General features: G+C 43.2%; 1 protein-coding gene across 2 annotated transcripts in view; it reads right to left on the reverse strand.

Moving 5' to 3' along the window:
* TTBK2 (tau tubulin kinase 2) overlaps window positions 1-26,111 on the reverse strand; it is a 156,198-nt gene that overhangs the window by 62,455 nt on the left and 67,632 nt on the right. For both annotated transcript variants that reach the window (XM_060261419.1, XM_060261418.1), the window contains exon 7: window positions 3,752-3,817. In XM_060261419.1, the coding sequence (XP_060117402.1) occupies window positions 3,752-3,817 (66 nt within the window). The remainder of the gene's footprint in view (window positions 1-3,751; window positions 3,818-26,111) is intronic.

Here is a 26,111-nt window from a genome sequence, read left to right on the forward strand (position 1 = left end):
TTATTTGCACCTTTAAAGCAAATGAATAAGTTCCTATCTTTTCTGAAGTCTGTTGAAAGCCTCAAATAAAAAAACAGTGCTCTCCTAACATCTAATGCATGTAGCGTCTGTTGGGGAGGGAAAAACACTGGAAGGGTGATGTCTTGATTGATATGAAAATGAAAAACTACCTTCAGTAGGAAGGCCAAACTGGGTGTAACAACCAAACTGTGTGGAATTTGGCAAAGGGTGGATCACAGCTTATGGCCCTCAGTTGGAGCACCTGCCCTACCACCTGCAGCCCCTGCTGAAGCCTTTCTCAAAAGCCCCTTTGAGAAAGCTGTGGGGGAGAGGTAAAGAGAAGCAAACTTGGCGACAATACCAGCAGCAGCCGCACCAGGCAAAGAGCGGCTCAGTTACTGGCTGTGCATGCAGGCTGGGAGGGCTGCAAGCAGGCGGGGTTACAGGGGGGGAAAGCCAGCCCAGGGCCCCTAAAGGCATGGGGCCCCATTGGCCAAATTGTTAATCCAGCCTTGCCAGCTCTTCCATCCTTTCTTCACAGGACCAGGGCCGGATCTACATATTTTTTGAGTGGAGGCAAAACAAAAAAATGGTGCCCCCACTCAAAAAATAGGAGGCAGATGGTCTGCCTCCCCCCCATTTAAGCACCCCCATTGGGGAGGGAAGCCAGGGGTTGTTTTTGCTGTCTCCCCACCTCGTTATCTGCCTCCCCCTCCCTGTCAGGGTGCTTAAATGGGGAGAGAACTGGGGTTGTCTCCCTGCCTTGCAAAGGCAAGCAATCTGCCTCCCCCTCCCCATGTAAACACCCCGATGGGATGTTTACATGGGGAGGGAAGCCCGGGGGCTGCCTTTGCTATCTCCCCACCTTGTGGGGCTTGTCTTTGCCACTTCCCAGCCTTGCAGGGAGACAGCAAAGGCAAGTGATCTGCCTCTCCCCCCCATTTATACACTCTGGGGAGGTATTTAAAGGGGGGAAGAAGAAGACTGCAGATTTATACCCTACCCTTCTCTCTGAATCAGAGACTCAGAACAGCTTACAATCTCCTATATCTTCTCCCCCCACAACAGACACCCTGTGAGGTGGGTGGGGCTGAGAGGGCTCTCACAGCAGCTGCCCTTTCAAGGACAACTCCTGTGATAGCTATGGCTAACCCAAGGCCATTCCAGCAGCTGTAAGTGGGGGAGTGGGGAATCTAACCCAGTTCTCCCAGATAAGAGTCCACACACTTAACCACTACACCAAACTGGGAGCCACAGGGCTGCTTCTGCCGTCTCTCCACCTTTCACCGAGGTGGCAAAATCTGCATATCCTTCTCCCTGCTCCAGCCCACCCTGGGGGAGGGCGCCCAAATCGGCGCCCCCCTCCTGCAGCACCTCTGCCCCCCCTGGATTCGGCCCTGCATAGGACTTGGTCTCCAGACCCTTCTCCAGACCATCTTTGTCGCCCTCCTCTGGACCGGTTCAAGCTTGTCTATATCCTTCTTAAAATGTGGTGCCCAAAACTGAACACAATACTCCAGGTAAGGTCCTACCAGAGCAAAATAAAGTTATAACATCACTTCATGTGATCTGGACACTATACTTCTGTTAATACAGCCCAAAATTTATTTATTTCTATTTGTATCCCGCCCTCCCTGCAAACAGGCTCAGGGCAGCTAACAGCATATGGTCCACTAAGACCCCTAGATCCTTTTCACAAATACTACTGCCCAGACAAGTCTCTCCTATCCTGTAACTATGCATCGGATTTTTCCTACCTAAATAAGAAAGATTTCCAAATGGAAGAATAAGATCTCCAAATGGAAGGCCTATGGGATGAGACCATGACCTCCTGGATGACACTGTTTGCAAATGTCTTGCTTCTGTGATTTGATTGGTTGGGAGCGGGGGCTCAAGTAGGTAGCCTCACCTAGGGCGCCAAAAAGTCTGGCACTGACCCCTACATGTCTGTGCCGATTTATCTGTTGGGTCCAATATCAAAGGCATCAGAACCGAGGCCACAAACAGGACTCACAGCTGTTTCTCAAAGTAAGCCAGTTTTTCAGCTTGTTTTTCTGAGGCTTTCGGTGACTGGGTGACTATGGGTTAGTCACAACTCTCTCAGAGCCTTTCTCAGCCACACCTATCTCACAGAGTGTCTGTTGTGGAGAGAGGAAGGGAAGCCGACTGTTAGTTGCTCCAAGACTCCTTCAAGCAGTGAAGGGTGGGGTATAAAACCAGCTCTCTTCTTTTTCCACAACGCTGTTTTAAGCCTGGCAGCTCTCCCCTCACGGGCTTTTGGTATGATGGCAACATGCTGGGCATGAAGCCATATTATGACCTTCACCCAGCAGAGTAAACACAACTCAGGGGAGGGACGGTGGCTCAGTCGTAGAGCATCTGCTTGGTAAGCATAAGGTCCCAAGTTCAATTCCCGGCATCTCCAACTAAAAAGGGTCCAGGCAAGTAGGTGTGAAAAACCTCAGCTTGAGACCCTGGAGAGCCACTGCCAGTCTGAGTAGACAATACTGACTTTGATGGACCAAGGGTCTGATTCAGTAGAAGGCAGCTTCATAGTTCATGTGTTCAACTTATGGTCATTGTTTTGAGCCATTTTGGCTCCATGTTCCTCACACTTCTTAAATAAAACCATCATATTTTATGATCAATGAAGTGATCTCCAGGTGCCACAAAAGTCTGAAGGAAAAAATAGCTTGGACAAGCTCTTCTTCTCTTTACCATGGCAAGAGAGAACTGAGGGGAGAGTGCTCCCCTCACCTCCATCACATGGCCCTTTTGGTGGGAAAGGAGTTACTGGAGACAGTGTGGAGGGGAGCACTCTCAGGCTCTGGAAAGTTCTACTAAGCTTGGAAGCTCTTTCTCCATGGTTGGCCTGTGACTGCATAGTCCCCATGTGAAGAACCAAAGTGTTCTCCATTTTCTAATGCCTGACAGATGCAGAACAGAAGAAAAGATAACGTACATATTCGATAACTGCAATGAGAAATTTCTCCTTGATACCATACTTTTCCTTTCCCAGTTAATCTATTACTACAAAGAGCACTGTAAGATCTCAAAGATACAGAAACAACTAAGTTTAATTCAAATCCAGCATCCTCAAAGCTTGAAGTAGCCAAAAACAATGTGATCCTGCCCACTTGTTCTTATTTTCTTGTACCACAACACATCAAACTGCACACTAGTTTGTACCATCCTCTCTTGGGAAGGATTTTTTGTGTGTCCTTCCCATACCCTGCATGCTCTCCCAATGTCTCTTACTAGTAATTTAACCATCTCCTAATACAAAAGTTCTTATCTCTCTAAGGTCCCATGTTAATACCCTGGAACCTATCCATTATTAGTTTCCATTTACTGAAATATATTTACAACTTGCATTTCACAAATTTAGCAGGCTAACAGTTCATTTACAATACTCCAGGATAAACAGAGGATTCTGCAGCACAATCATGAGACAGTATTTTATACCCCCAACCTTATAGCAAAGTACCCAGAGCAGCCTATACCATTCAGTTATTCATATTTTCCAGTGTAAACATCTGGTGAGATTAAAAATAACGCAATAACTATCAACTGTTGTACTAGTTCTATAACTCTGATTAAAATAATTTCCTTCATGACACTCTATTTCCAAAGTAAAAATCAATTACAGAAAAACAAAGGGAAAGCAGGGAGTTCTTATAAGGACAACTTTATCAATAGTATCAATCACTTCACTACCTAAGTACAAGTTACTTGAAGTACTCATACTCACTCTGTTCCTGTGAGCATTGATCGATGCATACCGCACTGTTCCTCTAAAACCAGCAACAGCCCGGGGCTATAAGCATATGCAGGGGAATAAAATAAAACATTTTCAATATTAAAAAAGTATGACATATGTATCAGAATAACATGGGCCCTCAACTTTGGGCTCTTCTACTAAGAAGAAGAGCTGGTTTTATACCCTGCACTTCATTATCCAAAGGAGTCGTGGAGCAGCTTACAGTCACTTTCCCTTCCTTTTCCCACAACAAACACCCTGTGAGCAATGCTCCCTCTACACTGTGGAGTCTACTAAGCAAAAAATCCACTTCATGAGCTACTGGCATTAAAGTTGTGAGTGAGCAATTTGGCTGTTGCATAAATTAGTTTGCTCTGGGGCCATCCTTCCTGAGTTAAGACAAAAAAGTATGAGTCAGAGGCTAACAAAACCTGTGAGCTGGTTCATACTAACTCAGAGGGAACTAACTTAGAGGGAACACTGTCTGTGATGCAGGGGGAGCTGAGAGAGTTCTGAAAAAACTGTGACAGACCCAAGGTCAACTAGCTAGCTTCATGTGGAGGAGTTGGGAATCAAACCCAGTTCTCCAGATTAGAGTCCACTGCTTTTAACCACTATGCTAAACTGGCTCTCTAAGAATGATAGCCTCTTTAGCCCACTATACTATTCCTGCAAAATAAAGTATTTTAATTTGAATTTCTGTACAGAAGAAACAGACACATATACCTCGCTCATCATTCCTTGAAAAGTTTGAAATCATTGTCTAATTAACCAGATTACATTCTACCAGGATATCTATACCCAGACAACCATTTATTATTTGCCCCTCTTTTTTTCCTTTTGCCCAGCAGACAACATCCAGGTTTTTTGTTTTCGTTTTTCATCAGTACTTTAACACCAACAAGAATGTATTTTTATTTTTAAAACACCAAAATTGTATAATATATTCTTATTTTATTAGGCAATTAAGAAACTGTCTAGGCATATTCCTTTAGCATTACTTTTATTAGCCTTGGTCAATCTAGTGGATGACATTAACTGAGAAGGGAATGGGGGAACTCAACCCTGTTAATTCTCGTGGTCCACCCATCGACTTTTGATACCATTGATAATGGTATCCTTCTAGGAATGTGTTCTGCAGGGAAATGAAATGAAAATACTGGAGAAGTTCTTTCCAAATTATTTCTGATTATTTGATGAAGTGAAAAGCTATAACAATGAAATACAGTAATATAGACCTTTAAAAGCTTTTAAGGAATTTTTCTCTTTTTTCTCTTATTTTCTCTCTCTCTTTTCTTTCCCTCTTTCCTTCACCCTTTCTTACCCAATCCAAGTTATACTGGAGAATGTAAAATTGAACTGTTGGCTGTATACTGAATATTACGAGTTTAGCTATCTCCCTTTTTGCTCCTTATCTAGATTGTTTACTATCTGTTATAAATAGATTCTATATAAGGATTTAAGATAACATATATAAGAAAACTGATGTATGCTAAATTTTGTCCATTCTAACAGCTTTATATCTATGGTAATATTTATTTACAGAGATAACAGCATATAGAAATAGTATACAGAAAAACTGTATAATATTTTCAAAGAGAGAAGAGCAAAAAGAAGAATGGCATCTGGAATATGTCAAAGAGATAAGAAAAAAGAGGAAGATGAAGATCAAGGCATCATAGTGTCAACCGGTTTTTGGGGCAATGCCCCACCCGAGAGAACAATCACCAGGCGGTAGGCTTTGTTGTTCAGAGAAACAGCTTTATTTTCACTTCTGCAGAAGAGGAGAGGAAGACCATGGTACAAGGCTGTCTCCCTCTGGCTAACTCATGGTCAAACCTGAGCATATATAGATCCCCGACGTCATAAATCCCTGCCTCCCTCTGTGGCAAACAGCCAATCAGAGTTCACAGTCTAGCTTCCACGTCCGCTGGCTCAGGTTATGACCATATCAAATACAAACATCCTACAACCATATAAGGTAAACATCCTACAGCATCATTTTCCCTTTGTTTTATTTTATTAAATTCAAAGTTCTAAACCTGATATAACTCTACAACTAATACTTGCCCTAATGGCCTATTTGTTAAAATGATACTGATTTAGCTTACTAAGATTCTAAAAATGCCTTTTACTTAATACATTTTAAACTTAACTCATAGCAATTAGAACAAATCTTCAGCTCTCCTTTCTACGTTGCTATGAGACCAAGAGGAAACGGTTTAACCACAGACAAAGGCCGGAAATTGCTGCCAGCAGAGAGATAGGTACACAGTTTTAATAGGTCAGAGGAGCGATACTTTGCCGTCTCTGCTAGTTATTCATTTACCATGCTAAATATTGATTCTGCCTTGTTTCTTAGCAAGCCTTAAAGCGAATAAAAAGCATTTATATTTATCTAAGATTATATAGAGCTAAAATCTATAAAGAAGCAATAGGCAACATATGTTTAGCAAGCTATTAATAAACTTTAAGAGGAAACGCTTAACCACAAGTCACAGGAAACTAGCATAAGCCAGATGCTCTTGTGTTTGTGGTTTGGTTTTATAGGCCAGGTGTTATGTTGGTTTTGCTTCATATTTAATTTTCAAATGTCAGGAACAAAAGGTGGGGGCTCTTTGGCTCCTAGTAACTGGAACAAAGCTTTCATAGAAAATGCTTGCAATGGGGGGTTTCTTGTTGCCTCATTGAATGTATGCTTTATATAGAGAAACACAATTGAATAAATGAACATTATCATTATTAATTTCCTAACAATAGAGATGACGGAGAAACCATTACAATCAATAGCACATCAAATGCATGCAGTGGTAATTCAGGTGCAACAATCTGATGAAAAAATGCAGAGGAGTATTTAAGAAGTACGTAAACAATTAACAGATGGATTACCAGAAATAAATACTAAATTACAAGGACACAAGAAATTACAAGGATCAAAGAAAAGCAAAAAGATGTGATACACAATTAGAAAGGCAAGACTGTTGGACCGAGAATGCTGATCAAAGATTTTAAATCCTGGAAGTACAGTGCAGATCCAATAATGTGCATTTCAGAAGCATTCCAGAGGATTTTGGAAGGTTAGATTTGGAAAAGAGCTTCTGTGGCCTAGTTCAGGACTATTGAAAGACCCAAAGAGACTTTTCTAATATTGATTAGGTATTCAAAGTAATCCAAGATTTGCATTTAAAAATAAGTTACCTGGTTCATTTTACTCACAAGATACAATATTAAAGAAGCAAAAGAGGCTTCACTTAAGATAGCAGAAAAATTAAGTGCAGATCTTTCAGGACCTACCAACAAGTATGTTAAGAAAAAGAAAACATTTTGATTTTTTCAGACAGATTTTATAAAAGGGAAAAAATAATAAGATACTGTTGTAAAATATGCTTTGCAATAGTGGTAATCATAACAGAAGACCAAGCTAAACAACTGGCTGAAGAATTATAAGCAGAAGAACCACATAAGTGAGATGAATAAAAATCCTCAAGAAATTCAAGGCAAAACTTAGTGACCAAGAGTTCAGAGGGAGAAACACATACAGAAAAGGAGAAATTGGACGTGGCAGCAGCATTGGGCAAAACTGTTAAATTTAAAATAGTATTGGTGAATATTAACAGACTGAACACTTCTTTTAAAAGTACAAGAATTTTCAATCTGTTAAAAAACCAAAATGCAGATGTCCTATGTTTGCATGAAACTACTAACATAAAGAAGAAACATGAACATATCTTTTTTTGGATAGTATTTATAGTTTATTGAATTAATGCAAACATACAAAAAAATCCTCACCAATTAAAAAAAACCCCAGACCATATATGCATAAAACAGAGATCGAAGGTAGTTCTACAATGCTCACATTTCATAATCACAATTTAACAGCAGTTTGAACCCGTTTTATCTCACTTACTTAATAGTTTTTACTCCTCCACATATCCACATAAAAACATATCCTGAATAACAGAATATTAGATAAAATATATGTAGTTCCAACCCAGTATTTTAACTAGGTTCTAATGTAATCATCGCAAGGCTACATTTTTTTTCCAAATTATTCTAGAGTTCCAAGAGGAGAATGTAATGATTTTTGGAAATATGAATGGAGTATTAGGAGGCTATATCAAGAAATATTAAAGGTTTCAAGGTGTTGGTTTTAACCTCCAAGGCCCTTGGTAGGCAGGGACCAACAAACCTGAGGGGCCGCCTCCCCCCATAGCTGCATCAACAGACCTTGTGCTCATTGGACCAGCACCTACTAAAAATCCCAGTCCAAAAGATGTCCATCTAGCCTCAACCACAGGTCAGAGCATTCTCGGCCCTCCCCCCAACCTGGTGGAACAAGTTCCCAATACAGACCAGGACTCTGCAGGATCTGTAAAACACCTCTAAAATGGAGCTATCCCACCAGGTTTTAGGATGAGGTAGTGGACGTCAAATAACATCTGGCCCCTCCTGCCATAATCTGTTTTGTCACTGGATTACAATGCCTACTCTGATCTAGGGCTGTATCCAGCACCCTTAATGGAGTGTGCCTTCATGTCCCTCAAGAAGCAGACAATTTGCTTGCTGGAAATCTACCGTGATGGGAGGCAAAGCAAGCTCTCATTTCCCCCACTCACCCACTTCCATGCAGCTTCCTAGGGAGCCGGTGGCTCAGGGGAAAGAAGAAGGAAGAAGGAAGGAAGAAGAAAGAAGAAAGGAGAAGGAGGAGAAGATGAAGGAGAATACAAAGAAGACAAAGAAGAAATTTGATTTATATCCCACCCTATACTCTGAATCTCAGAGTCTCAGAGTGGGCACAATCTCCTTTACCTTATCTACCACAGACACCCTGTGAGGTAGGTGGGGCTGAAGAGCTCTTGTAGCAGCTCTTTCAAGGACAATTCCTACAAGAGCTACGGCTGACCCAAGGCCATTCCAGCAGGTGCAAGTGGAGGAGTGGGGAATCAAACCCGGTTCTCCCGGATAAGAGTCTGAGCACTTACCCACTACACCAAACTGGCTTTCTTGGAAGGCTATGGTGCCCACCAGCCTCCTTGCCTTGGCCTTGTCTTGCCTTTACAGCTGTCTTGCCCACCTGGCTTTTCTTCTGTCTTCAGTCTGCAGACAGGTAAATTTGGGTGGTGGGGAGGAAGAGGGAGAGCCAAGAGCTGTAAATTGCTGCCATCTCTTCTCTTCCTGCTCCTCGGGCCGTCAGCAGGCCCAGCAGCAGCTACCAGGCTTCTCCCCCCTCCGACTTAAATTAGCAGTGCCATGGTGCCCCCCTCCAGATAATATTCCTGGTTATAGCCCTGCTCTGATCTGACAACAATGAATTGTACCATCTGGAAAATTTTATAGGTTCTGGCCTCTCTTTTTCTTTATAGTTATATTGTGCCAGGACACTGTGAAAATACCCCACCCCCCGAATGTCATTTTGTTTTTAAGCGCAAATGACTTTATAGTATAAGATTTGGTTTTATTGTTGTGAGTTTTACATGTTGTTACCCACCCTGAGCCTATATGCGGGAAGGATGGGATAGGAAAAAAGGATGGAAAGATGATAGATAGGTGGGTGATTACCTAAATATGTATTTACTTCACAGCAATCCCAGAGGGTACCAATGGTATTGAAGAATAGATGTCTGATAAAGCAGTGGTACAAGAGAGAAGATAATAGAAGAAAGGATTATGCACATTTATGGTAGAGCTCTGTAGCAGGCTTTTGTTCTGAATGCAGAGTTTCTTCGCTATAAAGGAGTTAATGAAATGTGGAGAAGAGCTGATTCTTAGGAATGAGAATAGAGAAAAATTTCTCTAAAGGCATTCCTCCCACCCAGTGAGATCCTACTTTGGCATGGGGAACAGCTGTGGCACAGCAGTAGAGCATGTACTTTGCATGAAGGAGGCCCAGATTCTGTTCCCGGAAACTCCAGTTAAAAGAATCAGGTGATGTGAAAGACTCTTAACAGAGCCTCTTTATAGCCACTACCAATCATATTAGAGAAACTCATCCAAGAGTATAACTTGATATAAAACAACTTCTTGTGTTCCTGCTGCATTAACACATTTAGCTGTTCACTGTCTGTACTTTAACTTCTTTTGCATGATTCATGCTTAACAGGCCTCTGTGAAAATGGATGAAAATCAGTTTGTGGCTGTGACAAGCACCAGTGCTGCAAAGATCTTCATGATGTATCCAAGGAAGGGGAGAATTGCTGTGGGATCAGACAGTGATCTGGTGATATGGGATCCCTATGCAGTGAAAATTGTATCTGCCAAAAGTCATCAGTCAGTAAGTCTTTGTCTTCTCATTTGTTAAAACATCCAGAAGATATCTGTAGACCACATTCCCATAAAAGTAATTTGGCAATGGAACAGAAAAATAAGAGGAAGATGGAGAATGAATAATGTTCTTTTTTTGCAAGAAGATATAGTAAGGAAGTGCAAAAAGGACCTGGAAGAGTTTTTAAAGATAAATAATATGAATGTCCTAGGCCACAATTTGGGGAGCAAATAAGGTTTTTAGCAGAGGAATCTTATTAGCTGTGGCTGCTAAAAAGAAATGAAAAAAATTAGAACTAAAAGAATAATATAAAAAATCCAGAAACTGTAACAAGAGCACAAAAATAATCTTACCAAAGAGATGCTAGCAGAGATTAGACAACTAAAAATCAATTAAATATGCCAGAACTGGAAGAGGTACAGAAAAAATTAAGATTCTTAAAATGTTTTGAACATGCAAATAAACCTGTCAGATATTTGGCATATTGTCACAAGAAGCAAAAAGAAAGAGTCCTATCAGGTGTAGAGAAAGGAGATCAAATCACATATGCAGAAAGAAATAGAGCAATTAATCAATATTATTTCAGGGTTGGTTAGGTAGTTAGCTAGCTAGCTAGTTTATTCTTTTTCTATCCTGCTCCATCTTCCACAAGCAGGACTCAGTGCAGCATACAACATATCACACACATAAAATAGTAATAATAAAATACATGGTAATAAATGCATATAATATAATCAGATGGTGTCATGTGTCTATCCCCAGTTGGCTGTGGTGGCAGGCACACAATTCAGATTTCACTCCTAAGCTGGAAAAAATAAAACGTAAGGGGAGGGGAATCCCAGGAGGCCAATGATTTCCCCAACCATCGCTGTTCTCAACTGCATGCCCAGCAGATCATCTCAGTCTCAAAGCCCCTGCAGAACTGAGCCAAGCTCCACAGGGCCCAGACCTCACTAGGAAGAGAATTCCACAAGGCTGGGGCCAGGGACAAGAAGGCGCTAGCCCTGGTTAAGGACAGCCAGACCATTTTAGAACCACAGTAAGCTGGTACAAGCTAAGGGGCATATAGGAAGAGGTGGTCCTGCAGATACGATTGTCCCAGTCCATTTAGGGCTTTGAAAGTAAGTGTTAAAACCTTGAACTTGATTTGGTAATCAATCTGGAGCCAATGCAGCTGGTAGAGCAAAAGTCATATATGAACTCTCAAAGGTGTCCCCATAAAGACCATTCAGTCATGTTCTGGATCAGTTGAAATTTTATAGAGCAGGTTCAAGGGCAGCCCTGCACACAGCAAGTTACAGTAGTAAATTCTAGAGGTGACACTTGTATGGATAACTGTTGCTAGGTCATCATGAGACAGATAAAGGACTAGCTGCTGGGCTTGATGATGAAAAAAAAATGTCATCCTGGCTATATTTGTGACCTGTACCTCCAAAGTAAAGGAAGCATCAAGAGGCACACCCAAATTCTTGACAGAGGAAGTTGGAACCAGCTGCACCCCATCCAGAGTGGGACACTGACATCTAGGCCTTGCCCCCCTCCAACCCAGCTACAAGACCTCTGTCTTCGATGAGTTCAACTTCAGATGGCTCTGTTTTAACCATTCCACCACTGCCCCGAAACAACTGGCCAGATCTTCTGTGGCAGTATCAGGCTGACTGTCCATTAACAGATGTATAAGAAGTCATTGATTTTAGAAGAAGGATTAAGAGAGTATCTAAAAGATATTTTGATCATACAGTTTACATTAGAACATAGACATTTTTTGAATTAAATAATAACAATTCAAGAACTCTCCCAGGCAATAAAGAATATGAATAATGATAAGATACTAGGCCCAGATGGGCTGACAACAAGGTATTATAAACATTTTGAAGAAGTTTTAATGATATCATTACAGAGAGTTATGAATGAGATAAAAGAAGGAAAGACAGCACCTCCAACTAGGCAAGAGGTGTATATAACATTAATACATAAAGAAGGCAGTGATACAACACTACCACAGTCATACAGACCTAACTCTCTGTTGAACATAATTATAAAATCTTTGCTACAAGAATGGCAGAAAGATTAAGAAACTGTAGACCAAATATAATACAGGAAGATCAAACAGGCTTCATCCCAAAGAGGTATATGAAAGATAATATACAATCTGTAATAGATGCAATTGAATTTGTGAAAAAGAAGAAAAAGAACAGCTTTTCTGTTTTTGGATATAGAGAAAGTATTTGATCATTTAACATGGCCTTTCCTACTGAACATACTTCAGAATATGGACTGTTGTTTCAAGTTTTTGAGCTGGATGCAGAGTATATATACAAATCAGTAAGCAAAGATTTTATTTTTTATTTATTTTTTATTACTTTAGTCTTATATCCGGCCCTCTTCGCAAGCGGACTCAGGGCGGCTAACAGTCAATTCAAAATATTTACAGTTACAATTTAAAACAATAAAATAACAATTAAAATATATTTCATGGTGCTATTCAACTTCAATATAGATGGGATCTTTCTGTCTTCTGACAGTGGTCCTATGATTATTGTAGTTTCTCAGCACTGTAAGGTGGCAGTCCTCTCCCAGTTTAGGTGTTGAAGGCCTGTTGAAATAGTTCAGTTTTACAGGCCCTGTGGAATTGAGAGAGGTCCCACTGGGCCCTTATGGCCTTTGGGAGGGCATTCCACATTTCTGGTGCTGCCACTGAGAAGGCCCTAGTCCGTGTAGAACATAGTCTGGCCTTCCTTGGTCCAGGGATAGATAGTAGGTTTTGTGTTCCTGAACGCAGTGCTCTCTGGGGAAAATATGGAGAAAGGTGGTTGCGTAGACATGCAGGCCCTCAACCATATAAGGCTTTAAAGGTCAATGCCAACACCTTGAAGCGGACTTGGAACACAATAGGTAGCCAGTGCAGCTCTTTCAGCACTGGTTGAATGTGCTTCCATCGAGGGAGCCCCATTAACAGCCATGCTGCAGTGTTCTGCACTAGCTGTAGTTTCTGAGACAGGATCAAGGGTAGCCTTGTGTAGAGAGCATTACAGTGATCTATTCTTGAGGTGACCGTAGCGTAGATCACAATTGCTAAGTCGTCATGCTCCAGGAAAGGGGCCAGCTGCTGTACCCCTCTCGGCTTGGCTTCGCGAACGAAGATTTAAGAAGGGTGCAATAGTCCACGTCTGCTGCAGGCTCGCTGGTGGCTGACAAGACCAATGCGGGACAGGCAGGTCCGGCCACAGTGGCTGCAGGGAAAAGTCTGATTTAGGGTTGGTGCTGTAGCAGTGCGATTCTTCCTCAATCTCCTTTTGTCCTCAAGACCAACTATGCGTGCGTTCTCAAAAGAAGAGACAGCCTGGTGGATGGTGTGCCTCCATGCTTTGCGATCTGAGGCTAGGTCAGACCACTGGTGATGGTTGATGCGACAGGTGCCAAGGGATTTCTTCAAGGAGTCCTTGTACCTCTTCTTTGGTGCCCCTCTATTTCGATGGCCGGTGGAGAGTTCGCCATACAGGGCAATCTTGGGAAGGCGGTGGTTTTCCATCCTAGAAATATGTCCTGCCCAGCGCAGCTGCATCTTCAACAGCAGTGCCTCGATGCTGGTATCCTCCGCCCGCTTGAGAACTTCAGTGTTGGTCACAAAGTCACTCCAGTGGATGTTGAGGATGGTGCGAAGGCAGCGCTGATGAAAGCGCTCGAGGAGTCGCAGGTGATGACGGTATAAAACCCACGATTCGGAGCCGTAGATGAGGGTTGTCATCACAACCGCTTTGTAAACATTGATCTTTGTGCCTTTTTTCAGATGCTTGTTGCTCCACACTCTTTTGTGCAGTCGGCCAAATGCACGGTTTGCCTTTGCCAGCCTGTTGTCAATCTCCTTGTCGATCTTAGCATCTGAGGAGATGATGCACCCCAGGTAGCTGAACTGCTGGACTGTCTTCAGAACTGATTCACCCACAGTGATGCAGGGAGGGTGATAATCTTCCTGGGGTGCAGGCTGTACCCACCAAAGATGAAAAAGGCGGATTTGGTAGTGGCTGCTATCTGGGCCTCCATTGCTAGAGAGGACTCCAGGAGCACTCCCAAGCTTCTGACCTTAGGAGCTCGTATTAGTGGCACCCCATCAAGAGCTGGCAAGGGGATCTCCCTTCCTGAGCCACCCCGGCTCAGATAAAGAACCTCCATCTTCATCGGATTCCTTGATGATTCCTGATGAAGATGAAGAACCTTCATCTTCATCAGCCTGAGCCAAGATGCTACGGCTTGAAGGGCCAGGTCTAGATTACCTGGGGTACAGTTGGACTGGCCACCCATCAAAAGATAGAGCTGGGTGTCATCTGCATATTGGTGGCATCCCAGCCCATACCTCCTGACAATCTGGGGAAGGGGGCGCATATAGATGTTAAATAACATTGGGTGCCTCCGGAATTATTCTTCCCTTATCACCACACTTTGTCCCCGACCTTGGAGAAAAGAGGCCATCCATTGCAAGGTGGACCCCTGGATCCCCACACTGGCAAGGTGGCTAGACTGTAGCTGATGGTCAGCTGTATCAAATGTGGCTGACGGATCTAATAGTAACAGCACTGCTGAGCCACCCTGATCCAGATGTCCAAGAGGTCATCTGTGAGGGTGACCAGAACCATCTCCATCCCGTAACCTGGCTGAAAGCTGGACTGGAATGGATCTAGTGAGGAAGTGTCATCCAGGAATCCCTGTAGCTGAGTCACCACCGTCTGCTCTATGACCTTACCCAAAAAGGGTAGGTTTGACACCAGCTGATAGTTTGCCAATACAAACTATAGTTTGCAGAAGTGTCATCCAGGAATCCCTGTAGCTGAGTCACCATCGTCTGCTCTATGATCTTACCCAAAAAGGGTAGGTTTGACACCAGCTGATAGTTTGCCGGGTCTGCCGATGGTTTTTTCAAGAGGGGGTGGACCACAGCCTCTTTAAGAGGTGTGGGAAAGATCCTTTCTAACAGGGATCTGTTGACAATAGCTTGCAGTGGTTCATGTAGTGTCACCTGGCTAGCTTTAATAAGCCAGGATGGGCATGGGTCCAACCCACAGGTGGTAGGATGTACAGCAGAAAGGATCCAGACAAACTCCTCCAGGCTGAGTGGAGTGATAGGAATAAATAATAGGAATAGGAATTAATAAACAGGAAACTAACAGAACCAATTACAACTGAAAAAGGCACGTGCCAGGGATGTCTTCTGTCACGACGATTTATGTATTTATTGTGATGGAGATACTGGCTATAAAGATCAGACAAGATGCCAGGATTTGGGGCATAAACATAGAGAGTGCAGAGCTGAGCACAAAAAGCTATGCAGATTTTCAGTGTTGAATCCCCAAATATTGCTGCAGTATGTAATGAAACACACTGAAGAATTTGGATCCTTCTCTGGCTATAAAATTATTCATAGAATACTAAAACAATATTTAAGTTTCTATTGCAACAAGAAGATGGCATTATAAGGAACACAGAATGTACAGCTGCCACCAATTCTTTTAAATATTTGGGAATAAATGTGACTGGACAAAACAGCAATTGTTTAAAAAATAATTACAAGCAGATCTATCCAGTTGGAGAAAATTAAAAATCTCTTATCTGGGAAGAATTTCTGCAATCAAGATGAATATATTTCTGTGAAAAATTAATCCTTCATAGCCCTTCAGATGTTTGTACAGCACTTCTAAGCTTTTTAACAGTGCAGTCCATCACAATTTGGCAGTGCCTTTTGTAACCTGTGGAATGCATTCTATCTGGGCTTCAATTAGTGTGATTTTATATAGCTTCCAAGCATCCTCTGAGGATGTGGCTCTTTTGTATTTCTCTTTCAGCTACCTTTCTCCTAATTTTTGTAAAGTTCCTACTTTTGAAATCAAAAGTTACAGTTTTGGATTTTAGTGGTAACTTTCCATTGACCTGAATGTTGAACTTAATAGCATTGTGGTCACTGTTCTCAATTGGGGGAACAACCTCTACATCTCTCACCAAGCTTTGAGACATGATCAGAACCAAGTCTGTGACAGAACCAGCCCAATTTGACTTTCAGCCCTAGTTCCATCAGCTCCTTCTTGGGCTTGTGCCCCTTCTTGGAGGGTGCTATTCTGCTTCCTGCCTCAAGGACATGCTGCCACCGCCTGCTCAATTTAGGGGTCTGGGCTTAGTGGAACAGGACTTTCAACTCCCCTTTCCAGTTCTGAGGCCTGACCTCAAGGTCCTCTGTTACCCAGCACCTGGATGCCACAGAGACCAAAGTTCTTCTTTGAGAGACCCCTAGAGGGCTGGCACCCCTGCCAACTGTGTGCTTTCCACCTTCCCAGGGTTCCCCTCTTAAAGTAGCATGGTCTAAGGCTGTTGGCACAGAGCTTTACTGCCAGCATTCAAAATAGTAAAATGTTCATTAAAAAGAAAAAAAGTTATAACCCAGCACACCATCAGCAATAAGAACAAATAAAAGTTGGTTTTAAGCACATCCTTCTGTCCCTGGTTTAAAACATGCCCTGCCAGATGTTTACATACAGCAGGCAAATCTAAGCTTAATAAATTGCAAAATGTTCTAAGGATACCTCATTGCTTCAGGCTTCCTGCATTCAGCCAGGCACAGCCACATGGTCAAATATCCAATTAAAGAAATATCTGGGGACTTTGGGGGTGGAGCCAGGAGACATTGGGGGTGGAGCCAGGAACAAGGGTGTGACAAGCATAATTGAACTCCAAGGAAGTTCTGGCCATCACATTTAAAGGGGCAGCACACCTTTTCAAATGCCTTTCTTCCATAGGAAATAATGAAGGATAGGGGCACCATATTTTGGGGCTCATAGAATTGGACCCCCTGGTCCAATTGTTTTGAAACTTGGGGGGTATTTTGGGGAGAGGAACTAGATGCTATACTAAAAATTTGGTGCCTCTACCTCAAAAAATAGCCCCCCCAGAGCCCCCAATACCTGCGGATCAATTTCCCATTATTCCCTATGGGAATCGTTCTCCATAGGGAATAATAGAGTGCCCAGTAGACATTTCCCTTCCCCCTCACACTTTCTAAAGCGGGGGGAGGGCCTCCAAACCAGGGAATCCCCTGGTTCCTCCCTCTCACACACACAAATACTTACTGGGTCTTTTTCCTGCAGAATATTCCTGCTTGCTCTGAAAACGAAACCAAAAGAAAGGGAGGGCCCGTTCTCTGAGGAAACTGTTACAGATCCTTTCCCATGAAGCCCTTCCTGTTTCCTGCTTCCTGCTCAGCCTTAAAGGGACATATTTTAAAAACTGTTTGCAGGTTTCTAAACCTGCAGGAGCTCTAAAACGGCGGTGTGTGGGTGGGTGCTGCAGACGGGAAGAGCGACAGCAGGGAGAGGTCTCCCCAAAGCTACTTGGCTTAGCCTACTGTGATCAGGGCTTTAAACCCAGATGCCGGTGAGCTGTAAATACGATGCTTTTAAATTTTGCAGTTGAGTCATTTGGTTTTTTATAAAAACCTATTTTTTTATCTGCCTGGAATCTGGAGTTGATTTGTGTTTTTGTCCACCAATCCAATTTGATATTATCATCTAGGATCAAATTATGGGAGGAGTCTAACAAGACATTGTAGTTATAGTTGGTATCCCAGGAATAGGCATTTGGATACTGAGATGCCTCCACAGGGGAGAGCCAAAGAGGGACTTGTATATAAAACATTTTCCTTGTTTCGCTCCATACCTTAAAGATCGGCTTTCTGATAACATGGCGAAAGAAGTTATTATTCTCCAGGGGGGTCTGATACCATATGTATAAATGCCAGCCCCTAACTAAATCTGCCCCCTCTAGCACCAGCAGTCTTTTATTTTCCAAGAGTAGCCATTCCTTCGCCTAAGTAAGGCAACAAGCTTTGTAATAAGTTCTCCACTCTGGCAAGGCTAAGCCACCTCTAAGTTTACTGTCTTGCAAGATTTTAAGTTTTATTCTTGGCCTTTTGTTTTGCCATATGAAGGCCGATATCATCTTGTCCAGCTGTTGAAAGAAGGCCTGGGGGAGCGAAATAGGGATCATCTGGAATAGAAAGAGTATTCTAGGCAGTATGTTCATTTTGATAGAGGCTATTCTTCCCAGCAAAGAGATTTGCAAATTCTTCCATCTGTTCAGATCAGCCTGGATTTCCTTTAGGATTTTATCGTAATTATCTTTTTGCAATGTTCTCAAATCGCTTGTCACCCAGACGCCCAGATATTTCACTTTCTTCTCCCATCTGAAACCTGATTTGTTCTCCAAGGATGTGATTTGTTCCTTTGTTAAGTTCCGTGTTAGGAATTGGGTTTTAGTCCTGACACAATAATATATGATGGGCAGAAACTAATATCCAAAATATATAATTGGTTATTAACGAACAAAATGCAAGATGAATTGGTCAAAGAGAGTTGGATTAGATGGCTGAGCGACTTTGGATATAATATGGAATTGAAAGAATGGGAAAATATCTGGAAACATAACCTTCAACTAACTCTGGCTAATGAATTTAAGGAAAACCTGTATAAAATGGCCTATAGATGGTACTTAACCCCAGAGAGATTGGCCAAGATCTACCCAAGCTATTCCAATAAATGTTGGAAATGTGGAAAGGTGAAAGGAACCTTATTTAATATTTGGTGGCAGTGTGCTCACGCCAAAAAATATTGGGCCCAAGTCAATATCTGGTGCCGAAAATTTTTTAAAATAAGGCTTCCGCATACACCAGAATTTTACCTGTTAAGCATAGTAAAGGAAAATCTCCGCAAATTAGAAAAAAAACGCCTGTTATATATTGTCACTGTGGCTAGAATCCTATATGCCAGATACTGGAAAGTTGCAGAAATCCCAGAAAGGGATGAGATTGTGCAAAAGTTATTAGAGGCTGTAGAACTAGATATTTTAACAATGAAATTAAGAGGACAGTCTTACTCGGCTTGTAAAGAGATTTGGAATCCACTGTATCTATGGATAAAAAGCGTGGGAATTGAAATGAGGAATTTGAATTTATGTTTTGGTAACTCCCCTTAAGCTCTTGGTGGTGGGGTGGGAATGGTGGTGGGGGTGTTTTGAATGTACCAAATGTACTATATAGCTGAACCAATTTATTTTTTACAAGTATTTTGTACTGTAAACAAGTTTCAATAAACTGTTTTATTGTTGGAAAAAAAATTTTTGCAGTTGAGAGCCTGACCTCCTGGAAACCATACACTGCACGTCGTACACGGAGAGCCTGCATCCCCCCCCCCTGCTTCTGGATTTTTGGAGAACGGGGGAGGAGGCTGCTAATTCAAAGGGTCCCCCGCCAGGGCGGGGGGTTTGGGAAGCCTAGGCTGCTGGCCAGGGCATAGTAGTCTGTTCTCTTCCAAGGCCCAGCTCCAAGTAAGAGAGAGACCCTTTGAGGCAAGCACTTTTATTAATTATCTGACCCCACCCACTTTACATCACTCTCCACCCCTTGTTACCTGGTCTGTCTAGGTTTAGGCTTCTTTTCCTATAGTCTCCAGGAAGCCTCCTTCTTAGGAAGCATTCTGGGAAACCCCCAAGCATTCAGGGAAATCTCCAGCTCATTCCTGGAGTTAATCTCTGGGGCTGGTCTAGCCCAATGCTCTCCTCACTTGGTTTCCTGCCTGGAGGAGGGAGTTGCCTATTGTCTCTTCAGGAAGCTCCATTAGCATCTCTTAAGCAGTAGCCCAGATGCTACTGTAATACCAGGTGCTAATTTCCTCCTCCCACTCTGCCTTTCCTGCTTGTCTCTGAGCTAAGAGACAGAAACGTTTAAATCCTCCTTGCCACTTCCTCAGGAAGCAAGGCATTTCTCCACAAAGTCCAAGATCACTACCTCAATGGTTGGCTCTCTGATCAACTTTTCCAGTGCACAGTCATTTTATGATGTCTAGGAATCCCATTTCTACAGCATGACTCAACTACATGCTTACTCAGTAAGTATGAGGGTAGTAACTTTTCAACATAATTTTTCTCATTAGGAAATATACAGCCAGAAGATATTTATCATAATCTCATCATGACCCTGGCCCTTGACCAACAACACTGAAATAGAGGGAGAGGTGTCTAAAAATTCAGTGAAACCTAGTCTGTTTATACTGGCTAGATAAGTGCAACTGATCCAAAAGCCAAGAGCTTTCCCTCTCAATCTGGAACCTCCTCCCAGACAGTTCCTCAAGACTTCCCCCCAAGGCCTCACAATCCCCAGTCCCTGCACACTAGAAATGCTATGTAAATAATCAGAGAAGATGCCCCCCTTGGATCCTCAGCAAAGAGATAAAGGTAGCTAGGTCTGTAGGGTGTAACCCCAGTGTGGCTTGGAAATTTGTTTGTGCAAGCTATATGCTGTCTCAGAATTGTTTAAGATGCAACAATGATAGAGCTGTCCCTGACTGTTCTCATGTCCTACAACCAGCCTTCACACACAGCTCCTCACCTAATGAATAATAAAAACCACCCTCTGCCAGTACCCAGATCACCTGCCAGGTCAGTTCACTCCACCTCTCCCCCAGGTTTGCCCTCTACCCATACTAGTCAATTAAAAATAACTTACAAAAAAAAAAGAGAGCAGAGGACAGTCTATTTGCAGTATTGGTACAGTACCCATATGTAGGAATGGGCACAAACCTCAGCACAAACCTAAATTCATCACAAAAATTGCCTAGTTCATTGTTTGTGAGCTGAGAGCTATGTGATCACATCTGCAACAATCCAGGGTTTTCACAGAGGTTTGTGCAGTTCATGTTGGCAGTTTGTGCACCTATCAATTAATCACTTTTTGATTAAGAATGCCAGAAGTCTCAGCTCCATGTCACCTATTATTATCCCCAGAAAGCCTATTGAAATAGCAGTCAAAGCAACTGGGTGGATGGACTTCTGCAGCCCTTGAAACACCACTAGTGGCCTCCAAAGCTTGACAAGCGCTGCTGGCTGCCAACAAGAGAGCTCCCATTCAGCTCTATTTATTTATTTATTTATTTAGATTTATATCCTGCCCTCCCCTGATAGGCTCGGGTCAGCTAACAAGAAATAAAAACGATATAAAATATTAAAAACAAAATATACAATATGGGAGCAGAAGGGATATATACTACCAACTCACACTGAAGTGTTTTTACTTTGCAGCAGGCAGTTAGGCAGAGCAAGAGTTAGAGGCAGAGAAGAGAGGGAACTGGAAATCTTTCCTCAGTGTGAAAACAGTAGGGCTGGGGGTGTTTGGTACTTACTCAAGACTCTGAGGCACTCGTCCTTCTGCCCAAGCTGAGCAGAGGGGCTCAGCCAGTGGCTTCCTCACCTGAAGACCCACACTCCCTCTCAGTGGGATGTTTGAACCCTCAATATCTCCACCCTTTGGACCCTCATATCTTTGACTTCCTTTCTGGGCACCCCCCTGCTGGGCTTAACATCATCAGCTGTCCTTGCTATACCTGCCCCTTGCCTTGGTTTTCCAACTTCCTACCCCACCACCTTCACTAGGTCTCCTAGGATTGTCAACTTCCAAGCCTCTGGTGCCCCTAGGATCGTCAACTTCCAAGCCTCTGGTGCCCGAACTTAACATCAGCAGCTGCCCTAGCTGTCCCTAGTCTTGGTTCTCCAACTCTCCCCCTCCCTCTTGCACTAGACCTCTGGTTAGATTTCCCCTTTGCACTTTGGACCCTAGGATCCTCCAAGAGGAGGCAGGTGGGTGTCTGTCTCCTGAGCCTGAGAAAAAAGTATGCCTATCTGCAGCAACAAGCCAATCCTCATCAAACTTGGAGGGCAGGTAGAGGGGCATTCTGGTGAGGTCTGGGAGTTAGATGCCTCTAGCTTGCAAGTGGGGGGTGACACTCTTGAACCCATGGCTATGATTTCCCCAGAAAGCACTTTCCTGGTGGCACCTGCTTTGGGGGGTTACTACTCAGCCCCCCCCCCCCAATCCAATCCTCACCAAACTTGGAGGACAGGTAGAGGGGCATCCTGGGACAGTCCTCTGTCAGTTTGATGTCTCTAGCTTGCAGGGAGTCCATTCAACACACTCCTGAACCTGCAGCTGTGATTTCCCCAGAGAGCACTTTCTTGGGGACACCTGCTTTAGAGGCTGTAACTCTCATATACCGCCAGCCAATCCTCACCAAACTTGGAGGGCAGGTATAGGAGAGTCAGCTGGAGAGTCAATGCAAGTTTGGTGCTTCTAGCCCACAGGAGGCCATTCTACCACATTACAAACCTCACAGAATGAGCCAGTTCAGTAAATGAGAATGTTTGTGGTTCATTAGACCCCACAAACCAAGAACCAGGATGAATCTCTATTTTCTTGGTTTGTACCCACCCCTACCCATGTGTAAAAGACTCCTGTAGGGCACAGGCAGCAAGTAGATTTTCAAAAAGTGAAAATATCACAATCCAGCCTTCTCATTTCTTCCAAACTAGTTAGGACACAGAGGTCAAGGACTGGTTGCGGCATGCACAAACCGTTTTCCCTTAACAACACATTAAGAAAAGCAGGAAAGCCCAGGTCTATAGATCAGCAACATTTGAGCCACTGGAATAAGATCTGGACTCAGTGTCTACCCTGCCTTTTTTAGGTAACTTGAAGTTTGGCCTCTTTTCCATACTTTTCTCCTTCATTTTGCTCTTCAATGATCTACTTTCATTTCTTTCTCCCACCACCTAATATTTCTGTATCCATCCATCCATCCTATTCAATTCTTGGTCTCAACTCTTCATCCCTATCCTGCTTGGCAACTTAGAATATACTTAATAGCAATATAGTAGCAAACCTTTATGTATATAAGAAGGGGGCTTTAATATTTCTCCATGGTCAAAAAAATTAACAAAAGGATTCCCTACTCTTCAACCCTTTGAATAGTAATGGAATGTTAATCTGGTTTAGTGGTTATACATGTGGAACAGAAGTTAAGATTTTTCAGTTCTGTTACTTAATTGTTGTTATTACTGTGTTGGTGGCACATCTAATAGCCTTTTGTTAAGACTATTTGGCCATATAACAAATGATGTAATCTATTTAGATAATGTTAGCAAAATCATTCCCAATGATCCCAGTGCTTCCCATACAGCATTACTACATAACCCAATTCGCTTCTGCTTTTGTGCTAGGTAAGGTACAAGGGTAAACTGAAATAGATGTCTTACTGATTAATTACTAGAGATTTATTGTGACCAGGGCTTTTTTTGTAGCAGGAATTCCTTTGCATATTAGGGCACACACCCCTGATGTAGCCAATCCTCCTGAAGCTTACAGCAGGCCTTGTACTAAGAGCCCTGTAAGCTCTTGGAGGAGTGGTTACATCAAGGGTGTGTGACCTAATATGCAAAGGAGTTCCTGCTACAAAAAAAGCCCTGATTGTGACATGACATTTTTGTGAACTAGAGCCCATTTCATCAGAGGTAAGAAATGTATCTTATATTGGTAGACATATATGTGTGTGCATAAACAAAATTAGACACCTGGCTATAGAAAGTAATACTGAGAGGCAAAGGCTGTGCCAACAAAGTTGGTGAAGGCATTTTTGGTAGGCACAGCTTATCTAGAAAAAGGGGAAAAACTGTTCCTCCTGTTTCTTTTACACAATTATGATGGCTTCTATAGATATGAGAGGCCTGCCCTTGTTCACTGTGCTCACAGTATTTAACAACAGCTTGAATACTGAAATATAAGTTCTTCCACCTGTCAAAAGGGTTGCAGCAATAATTGAAGAAGCGACAGCAGAAGCTATCATCGTTTGTTTCTTTGTTTTTGGTGAACTGTAGGCAAAATCAGATTTATAATTTGTAATCTGCCCTAAGTGCATCTGTGGGATAGGGCGTAAAAGAAATTAACAAATAAATAAATAGATAAATAGACAAATAAATAAAGCCATACCCAGTGGGGAACCTAAAGCAGCTTTTATTATTGTCCTGTCCGCCATTTTATACTCATAACAACCCTGTGTTAGGGATGTCTGGCTGAGAGTGTATCACCCAGCAACCTTCTGTGGCAGACCGAGGATCTGAGTATTAGAGTCACAGAACAGACTGTGTAAAAGTGCTTTAACTTGTTCTTTAACGATTTGGAGTTGGGAGTAAGCAGTGAAGTGGCTACGTTTGCAGATGACACTAAATTGTTCAGGGTGATGAGAACCAGAGAGGATTGTGAGGCACTCCAAAGGAATCTGTTGAGGCTGGGTGAGTGGGCATCAACATAGCAGATGGGGTTCAATGTGGCCAAGTGCAAAGTAATGCACATTGGGGCCAAAAATCCCAGCTGCAAATACAAATTGATGGGGTGTGAACTGGCAGAGACTGACCAAGAGAGAGATCTTGGGGTCATGGTAGATAACTCACTGAAAATGTCAAGACAGTGTGCAATTGCAAAAAAGAAGGCCAACACCATGCTGGGAATTATTAGGAAGGAAACTGAAAACAAATCAGCCAGTATCATAATGCCCCTATATAAATCAATGGTGTGGTCTCATTTGGAATACTGTGTAAAATTCTGGTCACTGCACCTCAAAAAGGATATTATAGCATTGGAAAAAGTCCAGAAAAGGGCAACTAGAATGATTAAAGGTTTGGAACACTTTCCCTATGACAAAAGGATAAAACGCTTGGGTCTCTTTAGCTTGGAGAAACGTCAACTGTGGGGTGACATGATAGAGGTTTACAAGATTATGCATGGGATGGAGAAAGTAGAGAAAGAAGTACTTTTCTCCGTTTCTCACAATACAAGAACTCGTGGGCATTCAATGAAATTGCTGAGCAGTCGGGTTAGAACGGATAAAAGGAAGTACTTTTTCACCCAAAGGGTAATTAACATGTGGAATTCACTGCCGCAGTAGTGGAAAAAAGTACAGCAGACCCGGCCGAATTGGCAAATTATCGACCGGTCTCTAATTTACCGTTTTTAGGTAAAATTATTGAGAGGGCAGTGGCGGTGCAGTTGCAGGGTTTTCTGGAGGACGCTTCCATCCTAGACCCTTGCCAGTCCGGCTTTCGTCCAGGTCATGGGACGGAGACAGTGCTGGTCACCTTAGTAGATGACCTCCAGCAACATCTGGATCAAGGTGGCGTGGCAGTGCTGATGTTATTAGATCTGTCGGCTGCGTTCGATATGGTCGACCATCAGTTACTGACCCGTCGCCTCGCCGACACAGGGGTTAGGGGGTCAGCCCTACAATGGCTTTCCTCCTTCCTCAAGGGACGGGGACAAAGGGTGGCAATCGGGAGTGAGCTATCTCAAAGGCACAAACTAGATTGTGGGGTGCCGCAGGGAGCAGTCCTCTCCCCGATGTTATTCAACATCTATATGCGCCCCCTTGCCCAGATTGCCCGGAGGTATGGGCTTGGGTGTCATCAATATGCAGATGACACTCAGCTCTATCTGCTAATGGACGGCCGGCCTGACTGCGTCCCAGGGAACCTGGACCTGGCTTTGCGGGCCGTGGCAACTTGGCTTAGGCTGAGTGGGCTGAAGTTGAACCCGATGAAGACAGAGGTCCTTTGCGTGGGTCGTGGCGCTCTGGAGAGGGCAATTCCTCTCCCGGTTTTTGACGGTGTACCACTGAAAGCGGCGCACCAAGTCAAGAGCTTGGGGGTCCTACTGGAGCCTTTATTATCAATGGAGGCCCAGATAACGGCCACCGCCAAGTCAGCATTTTTTCATCTGAAGCGGGCACAGCAGTTGACCCCCTTCCTAGAGCGCCGGGACCTAGCAACAGTGATTCATGCAATGATCACCTCAAGATTGGATTACTGTAATGCCCTCTACATGGGGCTGCCTCTGAACCGAACCCAGAAGCTGCAGCTGGTGCAGAACGCGGCGGCTAGGTTGTTATTAGGGCTCCCGAAGTGGGAGCATATACGGCCGGGCCTGCACGGACTGCACTGGCTGCCAGTTATAAAGTGCACTGCACTGGCTGCTCGTTACAAAGTGCTGGTTATTACCTTTAAAGCCCTATATGGCCAAGGACCTGTCTACCTAAGGGACCGTTTCTCCCCATATGAACCCCAGGGAGCACTGAGGTCAGCGGGAAAGAACCAGCTGACTATCCCCGGGCCAAAGGAGGCAAAACTCCAAAATACTCGTACACGGGCCTTCTCTATTGCAGCGCCACACCTTTGGAA

Source organism: Heteronotia binoei, chromosome 21 (genome assembly GCF_032191835.1).
Source record: "Heteronotia binoei isolate CCM8104 ecotype False Entrance Well chromosome 21, APGP_CSIRO_Hbin_v1, whole genome shotgun sequence".
In the NCBI taxonomy this organism is placed as follows: domain Eukaryota; kingdom Metazoa; phylum Chordata; class Lepidosauria; order Squamata; family Gekkonidae; genus Heteronotia; species Heteronotia binoei.